This window comes from Aquarana catesbeiana, linkage group LG08, assembly GCF_042186555.1.
Source record: "Aquarana catesbeiana isolate 2022-GZ linkage group LG08, ASM4218655v1, whole genome shotgun sequence".
Taxonomy (NCBI): domain Eukaryota; kingdom Metazoa; phylum Chordata; class Amphibia; order Anura; family Ranidae; genus Aquarana; species Aquarana catesbeiana.
Window position 1 is genome coordinate 100,899,052 of NC_133331.1, and position 20,766 is coordinate 100,919,817.

General features: G+C 43.7%; 1 protein-coding gene across 1 annotated transcript in view; it reads right to left on the minus strand.

The window, feature by feature from the left end:
• The window catches only part of WDR11 (WD repeat domain 11), a 166,846-nt gene that overhangs the window by 103,946 nt on the left and 42,134 nt on the right, over nt 1–20,766 (minus strand). Inside the window, exons 8-10 of the mRNA XM_073596233.1 lie at nt 13,994–14,192; nt 11,025–11,125; nt 9,016–9,195 (exon numbers count right to left, since the gene is read on the minus strand). Coding sequence (XP_073452334.1) covers nt 9,016–9,195; nt 11,025–11,125; nt 13,994–14,192 — 480 coding nt within the window. The remainder of the gene's footprint in view (nt 1–9,015; nt 9,196–11,024; nt 11,126–13,993; nt 14,193–20,766) is intronic.

Consider the following 20,766-nt stretch of genomic DNA (forward strand, 5'->3'; position numbering starts at 1 on the left):
GCTTTGACCCTACACCACAAAATACCATTTATAAAACCCATCATTACCTGCAGCAGATTAGCTTTTTCCCCAATTAAAATGTGCTGTGAATTTTGTTCTGTAATCTACCACCTACTGGACATTCTGTCTCATTAATTTATCCTAATGCTTTAACTCTCACATCTGGTCTACCGGTAAAATAAACATCCAATTAGAATAAAAACATAAACCTGCCCAAAACAGAGCTTTAGTATACTAAATTACTTCATTAATTGCTGTCCTATGTCCTTATATATTAGTCTCTGAGGGAGAAACAGAGCAGCCAAGTCAAACATGATTTAAATCAATCTTGGCATTTAAAAAGGGATCCTTGTAGACTACAAGCCAAACTTTACTGAATATGGTGGTATTGTACGGGTTAAAGGACTTGTGAACACAGGAAGGAAGTTCAAATAACATTCGACAGGGAAACATTTTAGGAGTCTATCTCAACTGGATAGGTTTGAGAATAACACTGCATTGTAGAAGACACTTTCATACACCTAGCTGAATTCCTGCTCTGTAATCATGTGAGGTAGCCCCCACCAGCTGCTGATAAACCTAATGCAGACAAAAATGACAGATAAGCGGCAGAACAGTTGATGAGGAGATTATGATTTTCTGTTCTTTCCCAAAGCATTATGTGTAAGAGCTAGTGTGAAATACGACGTCTTATTTCTGAATAAAAATGAAGAGAAGGTACTGTTCAGAACTGGACACACATCCAACTTACATTTTTCACTCAAAGACAGAGGAGTAGCTTCTGATGCCCTATAAAGGGCTCATCTATAAGTTTTGGTCCCTTACACCTTCTCATGTTAACATGCACATGTTTAACTTGAGTATGGATGAATTTTATTTGCATGATTTGATACATTTTAGCATGCAAAAATGTTCTTCGGTAAACAAAAAAAACAAAAAAAAAGGCATGAAATAACCCCTCCCCTTTAGGCAAGGCTTCAGTTTTTTTTAAGCTTTTTTCACGCTCAGAGGAAAGGTACCTAGAACCCGCTCTGATGGAGGCAGGCTATACCATTTGCTGGTCAGCACTGAACCCTGGGAACTCGACCCTACATACTGGTGGCCTATAACGTTGCTGGTCGGCACTGGACCCTGGGAACTCGACCCTGCATACTGATATATTGCCTTGCGGACTGGTACAGTGCTACACAGGTCCAGGGCAGTGATCCTCTGCTGATGAGGAGAATTCCTGAAGGCCCATGTGGCATTCCCTAAAAAAAAAAAAAAAAAAATACTGAATGTGTCTAGCGGGGACGCTGTGTATTGTGGAGTAACTGTTTTTTGTTGAGTATTGTGAGCACCTGTGTAGTGTGAGTACCTGTGTATTGTAAGTACACGAGTGCACGTGGACTGAGTACACGAGTGCTGCGACTGCATGTGGGCTGTATTGAGTATTAGTGTCAGGTAGTACCTGAGTATTGTGAGTATCTGTGTATTGTGAGTACATGAATGTTGTCTGAGTAGTGTGTGTAGATCGTTAGTACCTGTGTATACTTGCGTATTGTGAGTACCTGTGTATTGCGAGTGCACGTAGGCTGCGAACGCATGTGGGCGGTGAGTACCTGTGTATTGTATTGTTGAGTATTGGTGTCAGGAAGCTAGTCGTTGTTAGGTAACAGGGACAGGATATAATCCCCAATCCTCATTAAATTATTAGGTATGATGCCCGGCAGGTGTGGAGATGCGATTCGGTGTACATCTTGCTGCATGTATGCGTTCCTTGATCATCTGATCGAGGGTGAATACTGCTGTGCAAAATGTAAGCACATTGTTTCCCTGTAAGCCCAGGTTCTGAATCTAGGGAAGCAACTGTCAGTACTGAGAAGAACCTCCATACTAAAAGGAGAGCCAGGAACCTACCCGGCAGGGGCCAGCAAAGAGGCGGGTGGAGACAGAGGTGCAGGCACTCGAAACGAGTAGATGGGTATCAGTCAGGAAAGAATAGAAGGGAAAGTGCCAGGGAGGCCTATCCTGGGCTGGAACATTCCAATAAGTACGCTCCATTGAGTGACATTGGTGAAACCGATCAGGGACCAGCACTGCTGGAGCTGAGGGACTCTCCTAGCTGCCAGGGGAAGAACTCCTCTAGTGAGAGTGGGGGGAAAGCAAAGGGAAAGGATAGACAGATTCTGGTGGTAGGGGACTCAATTCTTAGAAGGACAGTGAGGGCAATCTGTGATAAAGACCTGAAGCGCCGAACTTTATGCTGTCGCCCGGCACTCGGGTTCGGCACATCACGGATCTGGTGGACAGATTACTGGGAGGGGTTGGGGAAGACCCGGCTGTCATGGTGCACGTTGGCACCAATGACAAAGTCAGAGGCAGATGGAGTGTCCTAAAGAACGATTTTAGAGACTTAGGAGCTAAACTGAGGAAAAGGACCTCCAAGGTAGTATTCTCAGGAATACTACCGGTACCTCGAGCCACACCAGAAAGGCAGAGGGAGATTAGGGAAGTAAACAAATGGCTGAGGAGCTGGTGTAGTAAGGAGGGGTTTGGTTTCCTGGAGAACTGGGCCGACTTCTCAGTCGGTCATCAGTTCTATAGAAGGGACGGTCTGCACCTAAATGAGGAGGGTGCAGATGTGCTGGGAGTGAAGATGGCCGAAAAGTTAGAGGGGTTTTTAATTAGTGGTAGGTTGACTAAAGCACATAAACCTGAGGTAAGTATAGTAACAAGTCCTATCTGCAATCTCGGAACACCCAATAAGAGGACAGTATGCGACCGGTCTAAACTACGTGGCATGTTCACCAATGCCAGGAGCCTGGCGGACAAGATGGGTGAACTAGAGATACTGTTGAACAAGGAGGATTTAGATTTTGTGGGAATTTCAAAGACCTAGTTCAACAGCTCTCACGTTTGGTTGGCAAACATTTGAGGGTAATCCCTATATCGCAGGGATAGAGAGGGTAAAAAAGGGGGAGGGGTATGCCTATATATCAAGAATAATGTACAAGTGAATGTGAGAGATAACATCAATAAGGGAGCTATGGGCAGAGCTTCAAAGGTGAAGCTTAGGAGAAAATAATACTGGGAGTATGCTATAGGCCCCCAAACCTGAGGGAGGATGGGGAGATGGACCTCCTATCACAATTGGAAGTGTTATCATAATGGGGGATTTTAATTATCCAGACATAGACTGGGCGGAGGGAACCACGCATTCGTCTAGGACTCGCCAGTTCCTAGATGTCTTGCAGGACAATTTCATGGGTCAGATTGTAGACACACCAACTAGAAACAAGGCATTTCTAGATCTACTGATTACCAACCATACAGACCTGATCACGGATGTGGAAATACGGGGAAACAGTGAGCAAAGGTCAATTGACTTCAGTATAAATCACACAAACAGGAAAACACAAGCGGAAAACAAAGACACCGAATTTCAAAATAGCCAACTTCCCTAAACTACAAACCTTGCTAGAAGATATAAATTGAGATACAATCTTAGAAAAGAACACAGAGGAGAGAGGTGTTTGCTTTAAGAGCATATTAAATAAGGGCATTAGCCAGTGCATCACATTGGGAAATAAATTTAAAATAGCGAACAAAAGTCCTGGATGGCTTAACTCCAATGTAAAAATGCATATAAAAGCAAAGGAGAAGGCCTTCAAAAAATACAAGGCTGGGGGCTCAACATCAGCTTTCAGACTTTACAAAGAATGCAACAAGATATGTAAGGGTGCAATTAGGGTGGCTAAGATGGAACACGAAAGACACATAGCGGAGGAGAGCAAAACAAAACCCAAGAAATTCTTTAAAGAGGAAGTAAACCCTGATGGGTTTTACTTCCTCCTTTTTTCCCTGCAAAGGTAAAGCATAATGGGCTACTATGCATCGCATAGTAGCCTATTATATGTCACGTACCTGAAACCGAAGCCTGCGATGTCACCGCTGTCCCCACCAGTAGCGAGCGTCCATCTTCACTCTGTTCCTTCCAGGGCCGTGAACTCCGGCTCTGTGACTGGCCGGAGTCACGTGACATCACTCCTGCGAATGCACGCGGGAACCGCCAGTCACGGCATGACCCCTTTAGAAAACGGCACGATCTGCCCTTTCTAAAGTGCGCATGCGCCGCGTAGACATCGGCGCACAGCTTTATTGTACATCTCCTAAACCATGGAGGTTTAGAAAATATTTCCAGCACCTACAGGTAAGCCTTACTATAGGCTTACCTGTAGGTAAAAGTGGTTGTACAGGATGTACTACCACTTTAAGTACATAAACAGTAAAAAAGGGAGGACAGACCACATTGGCCCCATAAAGAATGAGGAAGGACATCTGGTTACAAGATGTCGAGATGGCGAAGGTGGGGAGATGGCGAAGGTATTGAATTTATTCTTCTCCTCAGTCTTCACAAGTGTTTGTCCTCATGACACATCACAGAAAGCACCCTAATGGCTAAAAGAGGACAGAATTAGAAATAGACTTGGGAAACTTAACATTAATAAATCACCGGGACCAGATGGCTTGCACCCAAGGGTACTTGGGGAACTCAGTCAAATAATTGCCATAAACCATTGTTCCTAATTTTTACTGACAGTCTACTGACTGGAATGGTACCAGCTGATTGGAGAAAAGCCAATGTAGCACCAATATTTAAAAAAGGGCCAAAATACATCCCTGGGAATTACAGACCAATTAGCCTAACATCAATAGTATGCAAACTCTTGGAGGGGATTATAAGGTACTATATACAAGATTTTAGTAATGAAAACGGTATCATTAGCAGTAATCAGCATGGATTCATGAAGAATTGTTCTTGCCAAACCAATCTATTAACATTCTATGAGGAGACGAGTTGCCATCTAGATAAAGAAAGGCCTGTAGACGTGGTGTATCTGGATTTTGCAAAAGCATCTGACAAAGTTCCCCATAAACTTTTACTGCACAAAGTAAGCTCCGTTGGCATGGACCATAGGGTCAGTACATGGACTGAAAACTGGCTACAAGGGTGGAAAGTGGGGTCCCCCCAGGGTTCTGTGCTGGGACCAATCCTGTTTAATTTGTTGATAAACGACCTGGAGGATGGGGTAAACAGTTCAATCTCTGTATTTGCGGACGACACTAAGCTAAGCAGGGCAATAACTTCTCCACAGGATGTGAAAACCTTTCAAGAAGATCTGAACAAATTAATGGGGTGCGCAACTACATGGCAAATGTAAACTAATGCATTTGGGTGGCAAAAATATGAATGCAATCTACTCACTAGGGGGTGAACCTCTGGGGGGAATCTTGGATGGAAAAGGACCTGGGGGTCCTAGTAGATGGCAGGCTCAGCAATGGCATGCAATGCCAAGCTGCTGCTAACAAAGCAAACAGAATACTGGCATGCATTAAAAAGGGGATTAACTCCAGGGATAAAGCGATACTTCTCCCACTCTACAAGACTTTGGTCCGCCCCCATCTGGAGTATGCTGTCCAGTTCTGGGCACCAATCCTCAGGAAGGATGTACAAAGAAGGGCTACAAAGCTAATAAAGGGCTAATAAAGGGCTAACAAAGCTAATAAAGGGTCTGGAGGATATTAGTTATGAAGAAAGGTTGCAAGCACTGAACTTATTCTCTCCGGAGAAGAGACGCTTAAGGGGGGATATGATTTCAATTTACAAACATCATACTGGTGACCCCACAATAGGGATAACATTTTTTCGCAGAAGGGCGTTTAATAAAACACGTGGCCACTCACTAAAATTAGAAGAAAAGAGGTTTAACCTTAAACTGCATAGAGGGTTCTTTACTGTAAGAGTGGCAAGGATGTGGAATTCCCATCCATGGGCAGTGGTTTCAGCGGGGGGACATCGATAGTTTCAAAAAAAGATTAGACAAGCACCTGAACGACCACAACATAGAAGGATATACAATGTAATACTGACATATAATCACACACATAGGTTGGACTTGATGGACTTGTGTCTTTTTTCAAGCTCCCCTACTATGTATCTATGCAAGATCAGACCCCCAGGGGGTCTTGCGACATGAACTGATGGAGTGCCCTGGGGCAGTCCATGCTGGTATTCCTTTGCTAGTGAGACCCCCCACCCTTCCCTAGGCAGGACAGGAAAAGTGGCCCGCTCGGTTTATGGTTATGGGTAACTGTTTATTCAGGGTAGTGTACTACTTGGTGTACACCATTAGCCTCCTGGGCTGCCCAAATCATTACCTAGCAGTAGCTAGTTCAGAAGCAGTGCGCAAGGCTCTAAACACTAAATGCAAGAGGCGGAGAGTCCTCCAAGCTGCATTTACTCAAGGACAAATGGGGACAAGTGCACATGTGCAGTACAGCCATGATATCAAGAGTGAGGTGGAACACTCTGGTGGCAGCCATCTTGCTTCTAGTGAGACTAGGGATCGCAGTAGGAGCAATACCCTTGGCCTTAGGACTACAGTTCTGAGCAGTGAACCCTTTGTGGGATTACAGGTGGCAGCAGAGCCTTCCATGTGGGACCACAGGTTGCAGAGCAGCATTCCACAACAGGTCACAACAAGCATTGAGAGACCACAGCAACTTTGCTTGTGGGGGTGGGGGGGACTGATCGATTACTGCAAAATCTCCCAGGGTTATCAGCGCACTTGTGTTTTTGGCTCAGCGCCCTCTCGGCTGATCGCTGCTCCCAGCAAGAGCCTGAGTACTTTAACACTGGAGCGGTGCCCTTGCAGGACGTTAAGCCCCCTTTCACACTGGGGTGATTTTCAGGCACTTTTGGGCTAAAAATAGCGCCTGTAAAGCGCCTGAAAAATGCCTCCCCTGCAGCCCCAGTGTGAAAGTCCTGCAAGCAGCATCTTTCGGGCGGTGGACTCCTCCACCGCTTCTGCCGATGGAAATCAATGGGCAGCGCTTCGACATTGGTGCTTTGCGGGCACTTTTAACCCTTTATTTGGGCGCTAGCGGGGGTTAAAAGGGTCCCGCTAGCAGCCAGATAGCGCCGCTAACGCGGAGCAGCCCCAGTGTGAAAGGAGTAAAAAAAAAAAAGTCCTGCAAACAGCATATTTGGTGCGCTTTAGGAGCGGTGTATACACCGCTCCTAAAGCGCCCCTGCCCACTGAAATAAATGGGCATCTGCCGCTAGCTGCTTCTCGACTCCAAAATATACTGGAGTTGGATGATTGCATTCACCACAGCATCCTCAACCCTTCCTTGTATACAGACTGGGCTCACCTTCAAAAGGTGTTTTTGCCGCCAAAAAGATTTGCTCAGCAATACTACATAGAGAGTGAGTTCACTAAGAAATGGTGTATGCCTTTGGTGAATTCAGCAGTCTCTTATTTGAACAAGACCCTTATGTACCCAGTGAATGAGGTATTTAGGCACGCCTCGGAAAAAAGCCTGAAAGTTTTATTCAAGGCCTCAACTGCAATAAGGGGAGCAGCTTTACAGCCCGCAATTACGGCTGTTGGCATGCATCAAAAGCCTTAAAGTGGAAGGCAAGTCAAAACCTAACTAAGCTTAAATCTACTCCCACCCCCATACTTCAGTGTAGAGGAGAGACCGTCGACAATGGCTGCAGAGCCCGGGCAATGAAGTCATAGGCTTACTATTGGACATCCATTGTCGGCTGTTGCTCTTCTAGAAAAAGCCGGCATTGGAACCCGATCATGTGATTGAACCGCAGCGACTTCAGAATAAATAAGTCTAGGCAGCTTTCTTTTTACAGGGTAGATAGCTTAAATATATTCCCACACCCATTCTAAGCCTATTCTTAGGATTTGATTCACCTTCTACTTTAAGGTCTGGGCTTGTTGCATGACAAGAGAGGGAATCTACTAGTGGACATACAGAATTAAGCAGAAAATTGGAAGATTTTACATGTGCTCTTAGCTTCTCAGTGGATGCCTTAAAAGGATTCCTCACAGCAACTTTCATGTCTTGGGGTCCTAATCATACACATGCGCAGATCTCTTAGCTGAAGTGTTGGTCAGCAGAAATGCCCTGCAAGCAACATGTAGAACAATTATCTTTTCAAAAAGGGAAAGTTTGTTTGGTCCTACTTTAGATATATACATCCAGAAGGTGACTGTGTGTAAATCCGGCCACAGATGGTTCACATCTTGGATGATTCAGCAGGGACCGCCCGAGATTCAAACCATGTATGGGCAAGGCTGGTTACACCCATTCGATCGATCGGCTTGAGTACAACCAGCCTGTTGGATTTTTCATGTGATTATTGCCAGCAGCTATAGCCGCTGGCAAGAATCACTTCTCCTGGTTTAAAGGGCAAAGGGCCACCATTTTTGCTAACAGCTCATTCTACCAGGAGAATTTTCTTGGGCTATTCCACATCAGGCTTGGGTAGTTAAAATTTGTAAGACTGTTAACTTTGGTCTTTGGTTCATGCTTGTATTAGGTTATACCAATTGGATTTAGAGCCGCCAAGAACCCAACTTTTGGTCAGTGGGTTTTGCAAGCTGCTAGGATATCATGGGATACAGAGATCCCATCCCTCTTCCTTGAGGTTCATGGCTTGCAATGAAAACTGAAACCTTGGATAATGGGGAGGGGGTATGCCTTGGTGGGGATTTCCCATTTATTTATGCCTTTGTTAAATCACCTGAAAGTGGCAGCATAACCCTATCATCACAGATATGAAGATGTTCTGTGTCCTGTGATGTAAACTAGAAAAGGATTTTACAGGTAAACCAAAAATCCCATTTTGTGAACTAGTTAGGTGGCTGAACGTTTAAGAACAGAACTGGCAAATATTACAATGCAAATGCTGAGGCAACTCCAGGTGCTACAGTATGGGTTGATTTAAATGTTACAACATGTTTTGAGTCAAAACCTGGTAGTGGCATAGAAATATTCCAACCCCTAAGTTCCCTCCTCTCTGAAGTAGCTTCCAAAAATGGAATCTCATTACTGGTTACATGGCCTACACAAAATGCTTCCTAATCTGGTACAATTCAGTCCTATTTTTACAAAACGTAATATTTGTTAATGGAATAACTGCTTGGTTGTCTATGTAATGAATGCACTTACCTACTGCAAGAAGGGGCTTGTACTGTGTAATATTCTTGGTAGTGAGTGGGGGACACATTCTCACCACAAATGGGGGCTGAGGAAGTCCAGACAGAAGGCCCGTCAGCAAAAACTTGAGGTGAGCTTCCTGAAGTTGACCACCACAGAGAGCAGAATCACCAGACAGCATGCTCTGACCAGCTGCAAAGTAAGCAAACAATATAGCAAGGGCAGGAATATTTAACTGGTGTGAGCAACAACCAGAGTGTGCCAAACTGACATATTAAAACACACCCCTGAACTATGTACACTCAGATTCATTGAAGAATGAGTGAACAGAACTCAGCCAGAGCAACACAAAAGGTTCGGCAACAAAACAGCATGTTTTAATAACATCTATTAACCTTGATGCTATAGGCTACCCTACATAGTTCAATTTAAGGGAGAAATACAGCCAAAGCTTGTTTGGCTGTACTTCTCCCCTGGATTACAGGAGTGCAGTTGGATCACAGGAGTGGCCCATTTTCAGCAGACAGCGGGCTGAAGCCCACTGTTGACTGACGTCACAGAGCCTGTCCAGGCTCGGACAAGATTGTGATAATTAAGCCGGGATTCACCCACATGCCTCAGCCTCTCAGCGAGTGTGTGTGTGTGTGTGTGTGTGTGGGCAGAGCAGACAGGAAACCCTGCGAACCAAGCTTTCAGCGATGTTTGATAGCTCAGTTCTTAGTGTAAGAGCCGGCAGGGGACCGGTGATGCATCCACCTAGGTAAGTATGATTCTGAAAAAAAAATCCCTCCATACTTCTCTTTTGATCTGGTTACATTCCACAGTCTAGTTGAAGCATAATCCAAAATCAAACTCAGAGTTTCTACTTCTAACTCCACCAATCCCCGATCTGCATCCTTTCAATTACTCCTCATTTTCAATGCGAGTTTTGAGGCGCCTAAAGAAGATGATGCAATACTGGAGAATCCAACTATTAGACTACCAATTGAAACTTATAAAAATGCTAGTTGCGTGGCTGTCAAGCAGAGCCGATGCTTTCAGCATTTTCTGAGCCCCTGACTTGCAAGCTTGTTCTGACTAATTAATATATATATATATATATATATATATATATATATATATATATATATATATAAAAATCGCTGAAGTGGATAAATAAAATTATGTGACAAATTGTTAGAAGATAACCAAAATGATACAGCTGCAAATATTAAAAAGTGTTCTGACAACACAAGTAAAAAGATAAATAATGCGCTATAAATCAACCTACTAATAATGCACGGTTGCGCAGATCATAAGAGATAAACTAAACTGAGTGTAATGCCGACCAAGCACTGTGGATGACGTCACTGGCTCCTCCCAGTGACGCCTTGCGATCTGCTCTGCAGTAAAAGTGTGAGTGTTATTTATCGTCATCACACAGTTTAGTTTATCTCTTATAATCTGCGCAATGGTTTTTTTCTTTCCCCTTCTTTCCTCGAGTACTTCGGGAAAAAAACGGGTTCACACCCAGCCCAGGACTAATGAATTAGCAGCAGAATTTCTGATCTGACCATCTATTATTATGATCATCTATTGAAGTCTGTTTGTTTGTTTTTTCAGCAAAGACTTGAGCTCAATAATCGTTTTTATACTGTGGTTTCTTATTTATATACATTTTTTTATTTTTTCATCAGCCATCATGCTGCTAGTATGAATTTATTGATTATCTTGATTCATAAGATTTGTATATGAAATTAATTTATTGAGGCACCATGCATTATTAGTAGGTTGATTTATAGCGCATTGTTTATCTTTTTACTGTTCTGACTTAATGACTCCATAATAAAACAACTCGATCAGCTTGACAGACAGACAACTAGCAGTTCCAGGATGGCAGCTTAGATCAAGGACTACAGATACAAAATAGCACAGGTAAAAAGCAACAATTCTAGAACAGAAAAAAAGGCTGATACAATTGTTGACTATTCAGTATATAGTATATATTTTATGACTATTTAAAATTGTCAGATTTCCCTTACCAATCATACTGTCCAAAGATAGATCGGGACACTTTTTCTGTAGCGGTCCCACTGGTCTCCCACAAAATGATGAAGGGGCATATAAAGCACAGGCAGTGGAACTGTAGAATAAGTAACACAGTTATTGTTATAATCATTATAGTCATCATCATAGAATACCCAGATCAAGTATTCCCACTCTTAAAATTTTTCTAATTTATAAAAAAGTATGAGACATTCAATTTTATTGCTACACAGGACCTTTCTAATACAATGGTATATTAAAGTGTATCTATAGCAAAGCTATTTTTTTTTTTTTTTTTTTTTTTTAGTTTTGTTTAGAAAAGGGAAGGGTAACCCCTGGAAGGTTCACTGATGTGTGTATACCTGCTAGGAAAATTCGCCCTCTCTATTTGTGTTGGTGATCATTGCCATTAAACCGTGGTTCACACCAGTGTGACTTGTCATGCGACTTGACAATTCAAAGTCACAACAAGTCGCACCCCATTTGCAGCAATGGAACTGTTCAAAATTGCTGCAAATCAAGTCACAGCAACTTTCAAAAAGGTACCTGTACTATTTCTGTGCGATTTCAGTTCAACTTGCATTGACATCTGTTAAATGAAGGCACACAGATGTCAGCAAGCTGCACATAAAATCGATCCAATAGTCTCCTTTGAGGTGGCAGTGAAGTTACATGACTTCAAAGCTGTACTGATGTAAACCAGGGCTGAAACAGAATGTGACAGGTAATCCTAAAATTTTGCAGTTGCCCCAACCCAAAAAAAAAAGCCCACAAAAGATTTGGAATTAAATAAGGGGCATCCACTGCAGTACAGGTTTAAATTTTTATATGTTCTATGAGCTTCCGGTCTTTGAAGATTAGGTATGCTCATTTTATCCTCACTAGAAGCCTAGAGTCTTGCCTAAGCAATAACGTGATATACTGTTTCAGCTTTAGGCAGTAGCAGTAAAGATACAGAAGATAACACAAAACAAAAAGTGCTGGGAGTGAAGGATCCTGCTGGCTCCAATATAGACCTGGGTCAGTGTTGTTATGGCACAGCTTATTAAAAATGTATAAACTGAGGCGCTTGATCCGAAGCCATATACAAACTTTTTATTGTAAAAAAATAAAAATGATATGTTCACTCATATATCCATAGTCTGGCATGGACAGGGATCATGAGAGAAAAATGCACAGCAGCTAGATTAACAGCCATGGCATACATGGGTGGCTCTCATGCTGGGAGAGACTCAAGCTGAGGATACACCATCTTGGAATCTGCTGGAGGAAGCCAATGCAACCCAACACTGAATGGTGTAGAAGGAAAGAACCTCGGTGTAAGCCCAGTGGAGAGGGAGACACACTAGAAAAACATAGCAGTGCCAGCTGCTGACTCCTGTGCACCCGATCCAGCTACAGGAACACGGCTCCGGAAGTCAAACTCCCAAGCTATGTGGCTGACGGCTGTGTATTGAGTCTATACTCTGTATGGCCACTAAGACTGGAGCCGGCCAGGTGCACAGGAGTCAGCAGCCTGCACTGCCATGTTTGTCTAGTGTGTCACCCACCCCCACCCCCACCCCCCCACTGGGATTACACCAAGGTTCCCTCCTCTTATACCATCCAGGGTTATGTTGCATCAGCTTCCTTCAGCAGCTTCACAGCCAGCATCTCTAAGCATGAGAACCATGCATGTCTGTCATGGCTGTTCATCTAGCTGCTGTGTACTTTTGTCTCATGATCACTGTCCATCCCAGACTATGGATATGTAAGTAGATACAATGCTTCAGTTTATACATGTTTAGTAAGATACAGACAATATCTGACTATATTTTAAATGCAACAGTTAAAAATACTACAGTTTTTTTTTTTTTTTTTTGCCAGATATGATACTGTATGATGCCACGAATAACCAAAGCCCTCATTTCTACAGAGAAAGTGCCAGATCTTGTGAAACTCACTAGGCTGCTTTTGATTTTCCAAGTGCCAATATGGACTATATATATGGAGTGGTCAGCGCTCTGCAATTGTGATTTCAGCAGGACAACAGTCATTTATTTTGTTTCGTTTCATTTCATTTCCCTGCCATTCCCTTCTTTTCCACTGATTGATAAAATAACAGGTTCAGTTAAAGGATGTCCCATCAGCTGATCAAAGGCTAAAACTACTGACAGTGCATGCTGGGACTAATAGAGCCTTTACTGCTGCAGGCGCAAAGCCTGATGTACAGGCAACCTATAAAAGGCTGTCACTGGAATGGAGAGAGTTGAGAAAGGTATCCCATTTACCCACAAGGTCAGGCTTTTTCAAGCACATTATTACCAGAGAAAACAATGTCTTTTTGTCAACCCATGCCCTGCTGCAGAACATATGGTAATTGTAAGGAAGATACAGGAGGCTAATAACAAAGATTGCTGCAGGGAATCCTTGTGCGTCTTATCGAAATGGCAGCATTCCGTGAAACGACAGATAATGACTTGATTATGCCTACAAGCTGAAGTTTAATAATCCAGAATAAACACTGTGAGGATAAACTTCATATACCAACAGAGAATGTTAAATACCAGAGGAAAGAGGCCAAGACGAGAGATACATATGCTTCTTTTACACATGCTTGTTGAACAGCCAAACCTCAGAAACAGGTACCAATAATACTGGTACACTTTTATATACAATCCCTGTGAAGATCTTCTGTATCTTTTCTATGGCCAAGCATTCCCGTATATAAATCAAACAGATCTAATTAGCCAGCTTTAAAGAAGAATGCTTAGCAGTGTACAACAGGTTTTTGTAACAGTACAAAGCACAAAATAGTGAATACGTGACTTGTGGATCTCATAGGTGTTACATTTTTCAAGGCTCAAGCAGCAGGAAATTTTTCTTCTTACTAAAAACCATAAAAGGCATATAGACAACTTCAAGATTCACAGAACAAAAAATTCTCAAACATTATTTCAGATTATGAATATCAAATAAGCACAACCTGGCATTCCGAATCTTTTTCCCAGGCACACTGGCCTTTAGCTCCCATATCATGACCCGACCATCACCAATGATCAGAGCAACCTTATTCTCGCTTATAGGGCTGCAAGCAATGCTATATGGACGCACTGTCTTGGTTACCCGGATAGCGTCACACTGGCATTTCAGGTCGTAAGTCATTTCTGGCACTGGATCAGCCTCTGTGGAGAAAATAGCACAATTACTTCACTTAGATCTCACATTCCTATGGGAGAGTTCACATAATTTGAAACAGTTTTATTCCAAATCCATGGTGAGAATGATGAATACAGCCATTTAAAATTACCCACAGGGACTAATTTGTAAAGCTCAAAAATGCAGCAGCTTGAATGTTGTTTTTTTTCCTAACATATTGTAGCTCACAAATATTTATGCATCTATTGTCCTAATTTATGATGATGATAATGTCCTAGAAAGAAAACAATTTGTTCAGAGACATTGAGCCCTCCTTCATATTGAACGCGGGTTTGAAATCGTGTGAGTTCAGATGAACATGCACAATTTCAAAACCCGCATTTCAGTGCGAGTTTGGGGCGATTCGAAATACATCTGTGCAGGTTCATGCACAGATGTCTATTGAAATTGCCCACAAAGTCACCGTCACCAAAAGTAGTGGAGGAACTACTTTTGGAAATCAGTGCGGTGTCGCACTGATTTGGACAGTGCCATTGCCGGCAATTGGCTGCGATTTGGCATTTCAAGTCGCATGTCAAATCGTTCCGATGTGAACGGGGGCTGAAAGCAGATTTTAAACTTAACTTTGTTTTCTATCAGACAATATTTATGCGATATAACTGTGGTTATAGCCAAACTAACATTTCTATTTTATAGGACTTTTCACAATTTCCTTGAAGACTTTGGTTGGCTGGCCATGGTGGTGGAAGCACCCATCTTTTGCCATTCCACAATCATGACTCAAGAGATGTTGAAATTTGATATATATATATATCTATCTTACTACAGGAATAATAAAAGGCTGGTCAAAGGATCCCTCTCCTCTGGAAAATACTTTAACTCAACCTAAATCAAGGAAACACACAAATATTCCCCTACAAGACCTTATTAGAACCGATCACAACTAGGCAGGTTGGACACTTTTTTGGCATTCTTTTTTTAAACTATAGCTAGGATTTGATGTATCCACAAATCGTGGGTTGTTGGATAGTACAACAGTTTCATATCTAAAAGCACCAACAATCACACCTGACTGCTGACTCTCCAGGAGGACTCATGAATAGGTTTCAAAACCTTATCCAGCTGCTATTAGGTTTTCTGGAAATAACATACCACTCTCTATAGGCATCAACAAGTGCATTCAGCCTACCCAAGCATATGTGTTGATGGCACAGCCAAGCAGTCCCTTCACTCTGATGTGGGTGGAATCACATGTGCAGGAGTATACCCAACTATTTAAAGAAACAGCATCTATTAAACCCTTTGATTCTCTTTCTTCTGAAAATCTTTTTTTTACAGTGCAGCCCAACTGTCTTTATACTAGAATACTACGCTCAAAGTCATACACAGGTTTGAAGTGTGTATTCAGGCTCTGTATCCCCCAATGGTGGAAAGAGAAATGCATAGTTGACTTACTAGAGAATGCACAGGGTGGGTGTCACTAATGTGAAAAAGTTAAAGTGGTTGTAAACCCTCACATAAACTCAGTGAAGTGACTGGCATCAGGCGATACACAGAGATTAAACAAATCCTCCTACATAAGTTGTACGCGTTTATCTGTAGTGTTCTTTTCTCTAAATCTATTCAAAGTTCCGAATTTTCATAGCTTGTCTGAGCGGTCAGAAACAAGGGGGTGAAGAACTGAAATTACATTCTGCAGAGCTCAGTGAGGAGAGCTCTGACAGATGATTGGAGGGAAGGGAAAGGAAGGGGAGGAGACACCCTCCACCCTGCTTCCCATAGCACACATGAACAGAGCTGAGGTTGTCAATTAGCTTGAGATCCCTTCCCAGTCAATTTTTTTTTTTTCTGTAGGTGTCAGGAAAACTTGTTACAAGTGATTCATGCTTTTAGCAGAGGAATGAAGCAGCAGACAGATATGACAGTTAGTGCTCCTAATTGAGACAAGTACACACTATGGAGGGATATGATTTTTTTCACGTTTCATGTCTGAGATTTACAAACACTTAACTTATAAGTCAAGGCAGCAGCCTGACTGTCAAACGGAAGACTAAAAAGTGCAATGAGGTCACATGGCACCACAAAGGTGGCATGTGCATTGCCTTAACAATGTTGGGCAAGTAAAACCATTCCTAAATGAGATTTAACAGTATACGTAGCCGTCTGGCTGAAGCAGCTCTCAGCCTGCAATGTAAACAAGGTTGCATATCTATGTCCAAAAAAAAAAAAAAAAAGAAGAAGGAGGAAGGTCCAACCAGCTGTAGTCTTTGCATGGAAGGTAATGAGTTAATAATAACCCCTCAAACAACTTTTTTTTCATAAAGAAAACTGTAGGAGTAAATGTCTAGAAACAGAGTATACACTACAATTTACAAAGCTACTCAGAGGAATAAGGAGAATATAAATATTGCTCTGTGGGGAAGCCTTCTAAACCAGACTGCGGCTTTCTGGCTCGGCAACTGAGACGGATCTGCAGGTGTCCCAGCGTCTTCATTAATTCTTCATAGAACGGTTTGTGCTTGGTGCGTCCCATGCTGATGTTTGACACCTCAGCAGCTGTTATACCATATAAAATTGATGCCACTGCCCTTTTTTTTTTTTATGCGGTTTCACAGTTTTAAAGTTGGTGCGTATTGTTGCCATGGTGATAAAACACTGCAAGTGTTGGTATTAGGTCCAAACGATTAATCTTCATGTCAACTGGCTGATTATGTGTGAGAATGCAATAAAACTCCATAGTGGGGACTAAAAGACTAAACTTTTTAACTACTCACAAGCTTCGTATTTCAGGTCTATCAGTTGAGAACAGTGATTTATCACTTGGCCAAGCCGAAATGTTGAAACTTAAAGTGGTATTAAAATGTAAAACAGAAAATTAATGTATTGCAGCTTACCAAAATCTTATATGTGGTGGCTGCATTTGTTTTCTTTTTTTTACACTTTATTTCCCTCTCCCCACCCCCAAATAATCCGGCCAACACCTCATTTCCTGTCTTAGAGTATCTCCACTTCACTTGAGGGGCAACAGAAATATCTTTGGGTAGCCAAATTGTCAATCTGGGGGGAGCATAGTGATAAATGTATTAGCAGATTTAGCTGGACTTGACTTAAAACTAAAGCCGAACGCCAGCTAACTTTAAGCATTTGCAGCAACAGTTTTTTTTTTTCTACTCTTTTGGGATAAAGGCTGACCACTGCAAGAACCCCTACCAGTGTTAAATGGTTTATCATAACCCTCTAACTGCCACATTTGCCAGACAGTTTGGTCTGTTAAAGGAAGCTGGAAAAAAAAAAGAAGAAGAAGGATAGACTCTGTGGCCAGATCAACTGGTGAAAATACAGAGAAAAAAAAAAATCATAGAAAATGGAAATCAGTGCATCCATCACATCTCAGGATATGCAAGCTGCAACTTAATATTGTCTTTGGGTTTAATAACTCTTTAATAAAACCTTTAAAATGTGCCTGTACTCCAAAGAAAGTTAAACTGAAAACATGAATTAAATGCTGGCAATGAGAAGTAGTATAAGTGCTATCTTCAGAATTCTCCAGAAGACCCAGTAATTAGTAGATTCTATTATACATTTTTTAAGTGTTTCCCATTCAACAGGTGCTTGACCTCGCCCCCTGTGCCTTTGCGACTGATCAGGGAGATTGTTCATCTTACCAGTAGCAAGGTGGAGGCAGATGGGGCCACTTAGAAACTTTATGGGATGTCACTTAATTTTTATTAAAGCAGCCCACATTTCAGGCTCTGGGTAACAGTATTCATGAGCTCGGTATGTATATTTTTTTATTTAATTTATTTTTAAGGACAGATTTGCCTTAATAAAAACCTACTAACAGTGTTCTGATTTCTCCATTACCTAGCTTAGTGTAACTGCAAGAACTAATGACTACAGACGGATAAGAAAATAAACATTAAATTAGAAAGTACATGTGTTACATATATATGCTCACTCATTCTTTGGCAGAGCTTCCCTTTAAACTGGATATATGTTGATGGGTTTAAAAAGGAAGGGCTGGAGAGCAAAAAAAAAAAAAAAAGTGCTAATCCGTACTATACAGGAAAGGGTCACCTAAAATAAATAGAACTGAAAAACTCACAAACTGTAGCAGATATTTATCACATGCAAAGAATAACTGAAATAGAGAAAGAGGTGGTAGTCAGAGCAGATATGGTCATTCTTGTGCCAACTACCACACATGTGGTCTGGATGGAAGGTGGTTAAACTGTGTATGCTGCAAATTTTTACATTACTATGCTCCAGAACACTGGTCTCCACATAGTAATGAGGCAGCGGTCTCGATGGACTGGAGGGCAACAGTAGATACCAGCTGGGACCAGGAGCAGGGAGAACCGGCAACGTACTGAGCTCTCACACGCTACCAACAGTGGATCGAAGCACAGAGAGACAGACAGGCAGAAAGAGTGGGGGGGCAGGCGGCAAAGTGTTTCCGAGGCCCCGCCTCCTTCGTTGGAGCCTGACGAAGAAGGCGAAGCCTCGGAAATGCGCTGCGTCCCGCCACCTCTCTCTCTGCCTGTGGTGGGTTCCAGCTTGTGCCCACAGCTGCCCTCCAAACTATCAAGACTTCTGCCTTATTGCTTAGTACACCAACCCTGTATACAGTTTACAGCAGTTTTAAATGTGTTACTGAAAAAATTGCATTCTGTTTTTGCTCATACTAATCTGGCGCCCTTTTTCATTGTTTTACATGCTCATGAGGGCATTCCAAACCCACCGAGGACCTCCCAGTGATTGTATGTGTCCCTCCATCTATCAAGATAACCATTCCCCCAGCTACTGTTGGTTCGGTTGCTATGCTCTTCATGGACTTATTATGCCCGTTTGCATGTCAGTGAAGCACCGACTCACCTGCTATATATTAGTGTGTGATTCTGGCTGTGGCCCTTAGTTTAGAAAGTTTGGAGACTCCTGCTCCAGGTGCACAGTATATCGATTGTTGAATGAAGTCTGTTCAAAGAAGGGCTGGACAAAATTAGACTATGAGGCTGGGTTCACACTGGTGCGACACGACAGCCGTCCTACTTTGGATCCGACTTTGCCCTGCGACATGAAGCCGGCATGTGTCCGACTTTCAATGAACGGGGATCCGACTTGGATCCCCGCCAATGCCCGGCACTGTGTTTGGTATGAATCTTTAGGGGGAACTCCGCGCCAAATTTTAAATAAAAAACCGGCATGGGTTCCCCCTCCAGGAGCATACCAGGCCCTTGGGTCTGGTATGGACCTTGAGGGGAACCCCCTACGCCGATAAAAACGGCGTGGGGGTCCCCCCCAATCCATACCAGACCCTTATCCGAGCACGCAGCCCGGCCGGACAGGAATGGGGGTGGGGACGAGCGAGCGCCCCCCCCCCCCTCCTGAACCGTACCAGGCCGCATGCCCTCAACATGGGGGGTTGGTGCCTTGGGGGAGGGGGCGCGCTGCGGCCCCCCACCCCAAAGCACCTTGTCCCCATGTTGATGAGGACAAGGGCCTCTTCCCGACAACCCTGGCCGTTGGTTGTCGGGGTCTGCGGGCGGAGGGCTTATCGGAATCCAGGAGCCCCCTTTAATAAGGGGGCCCCCAGATCCCGGCCCCCCACCCTATGTGAATGAGTATGGGGTACATGGTACCCCTACCCATTCACCTAGGGAAGTGTCAATAAAAAAAACCACAGTACACAGGTTTCAAAATTAATTTATTGGGCAGCTCCGGTATCTTCTTCCGACTTCTCCCGGTGTTCCGCCTCTTCTCCCGGGCCCCGCCGCTATCTTCTTCCAGCTCTATTGCCAGCGAGGGGCCCGGTCTGCTGCCGCTGTCTTCTCGCCGCTGTCTCGCCGCTTCTTCTCTTCATCTCTTCTTCCGATGTTGACACGACACTCTCCCCGGCTGGAATGCTCTCTGCGCGCTCTGCTCTGACTTATATAGGCGGTGACCCCGCCCCCTTATGCCGTCACAGTCTCTGGGCATGCTGGGACTGTGACGGCATAAGGGGGCGTGGTCATCGGGTGATGACCACGCCCCCTAAAACGTCACAGTCCCAGCATGCCCAGAGACTGTGACGGCATAAGGGGGCGGGGTCACCGCCTATATAAGTCAGAGCAGAGCGCGCAGAGAGCATTCCAGCCGGGGAGAGCGTCGTGTCAACATCGGAAGAAGAGATGAAGAGAAGAAGCGGCGAGACAGCGGCGAGAAGACAGCGGCAGCAGACCGGGCCCCTCGCTGGCAATAGAGCTGGAAGAAGATAGCGGCGGGGCCCGGGAGAAGAGGCGGAACACCGGGAGAAGTCGGAAGAAGATACCGGAGCTGCCCAATAAATTAATTTTGAAACCTGTGTACTGTGGTTTTTTTTATTGACACTTCCCTAGGTGAATGGGTAGGGGTACCATGTACCCCATACTCATTCACATAGGGTGGGGGGCCGGGATCTGGGGGCCCCCTTATTAAAGGGGGCTCCTGGATTCCGATAAGCCCTCCGCCCGCAGACCCCGACAACCAACGGCCAGGGTTGTCGGGAAGAGGCCCTTGTCCTCATCAACATGGGGACAAGGTGCTTTGGGGTGGGGGGCCGCAGCGCGCCCCCTCCCCCAAGGC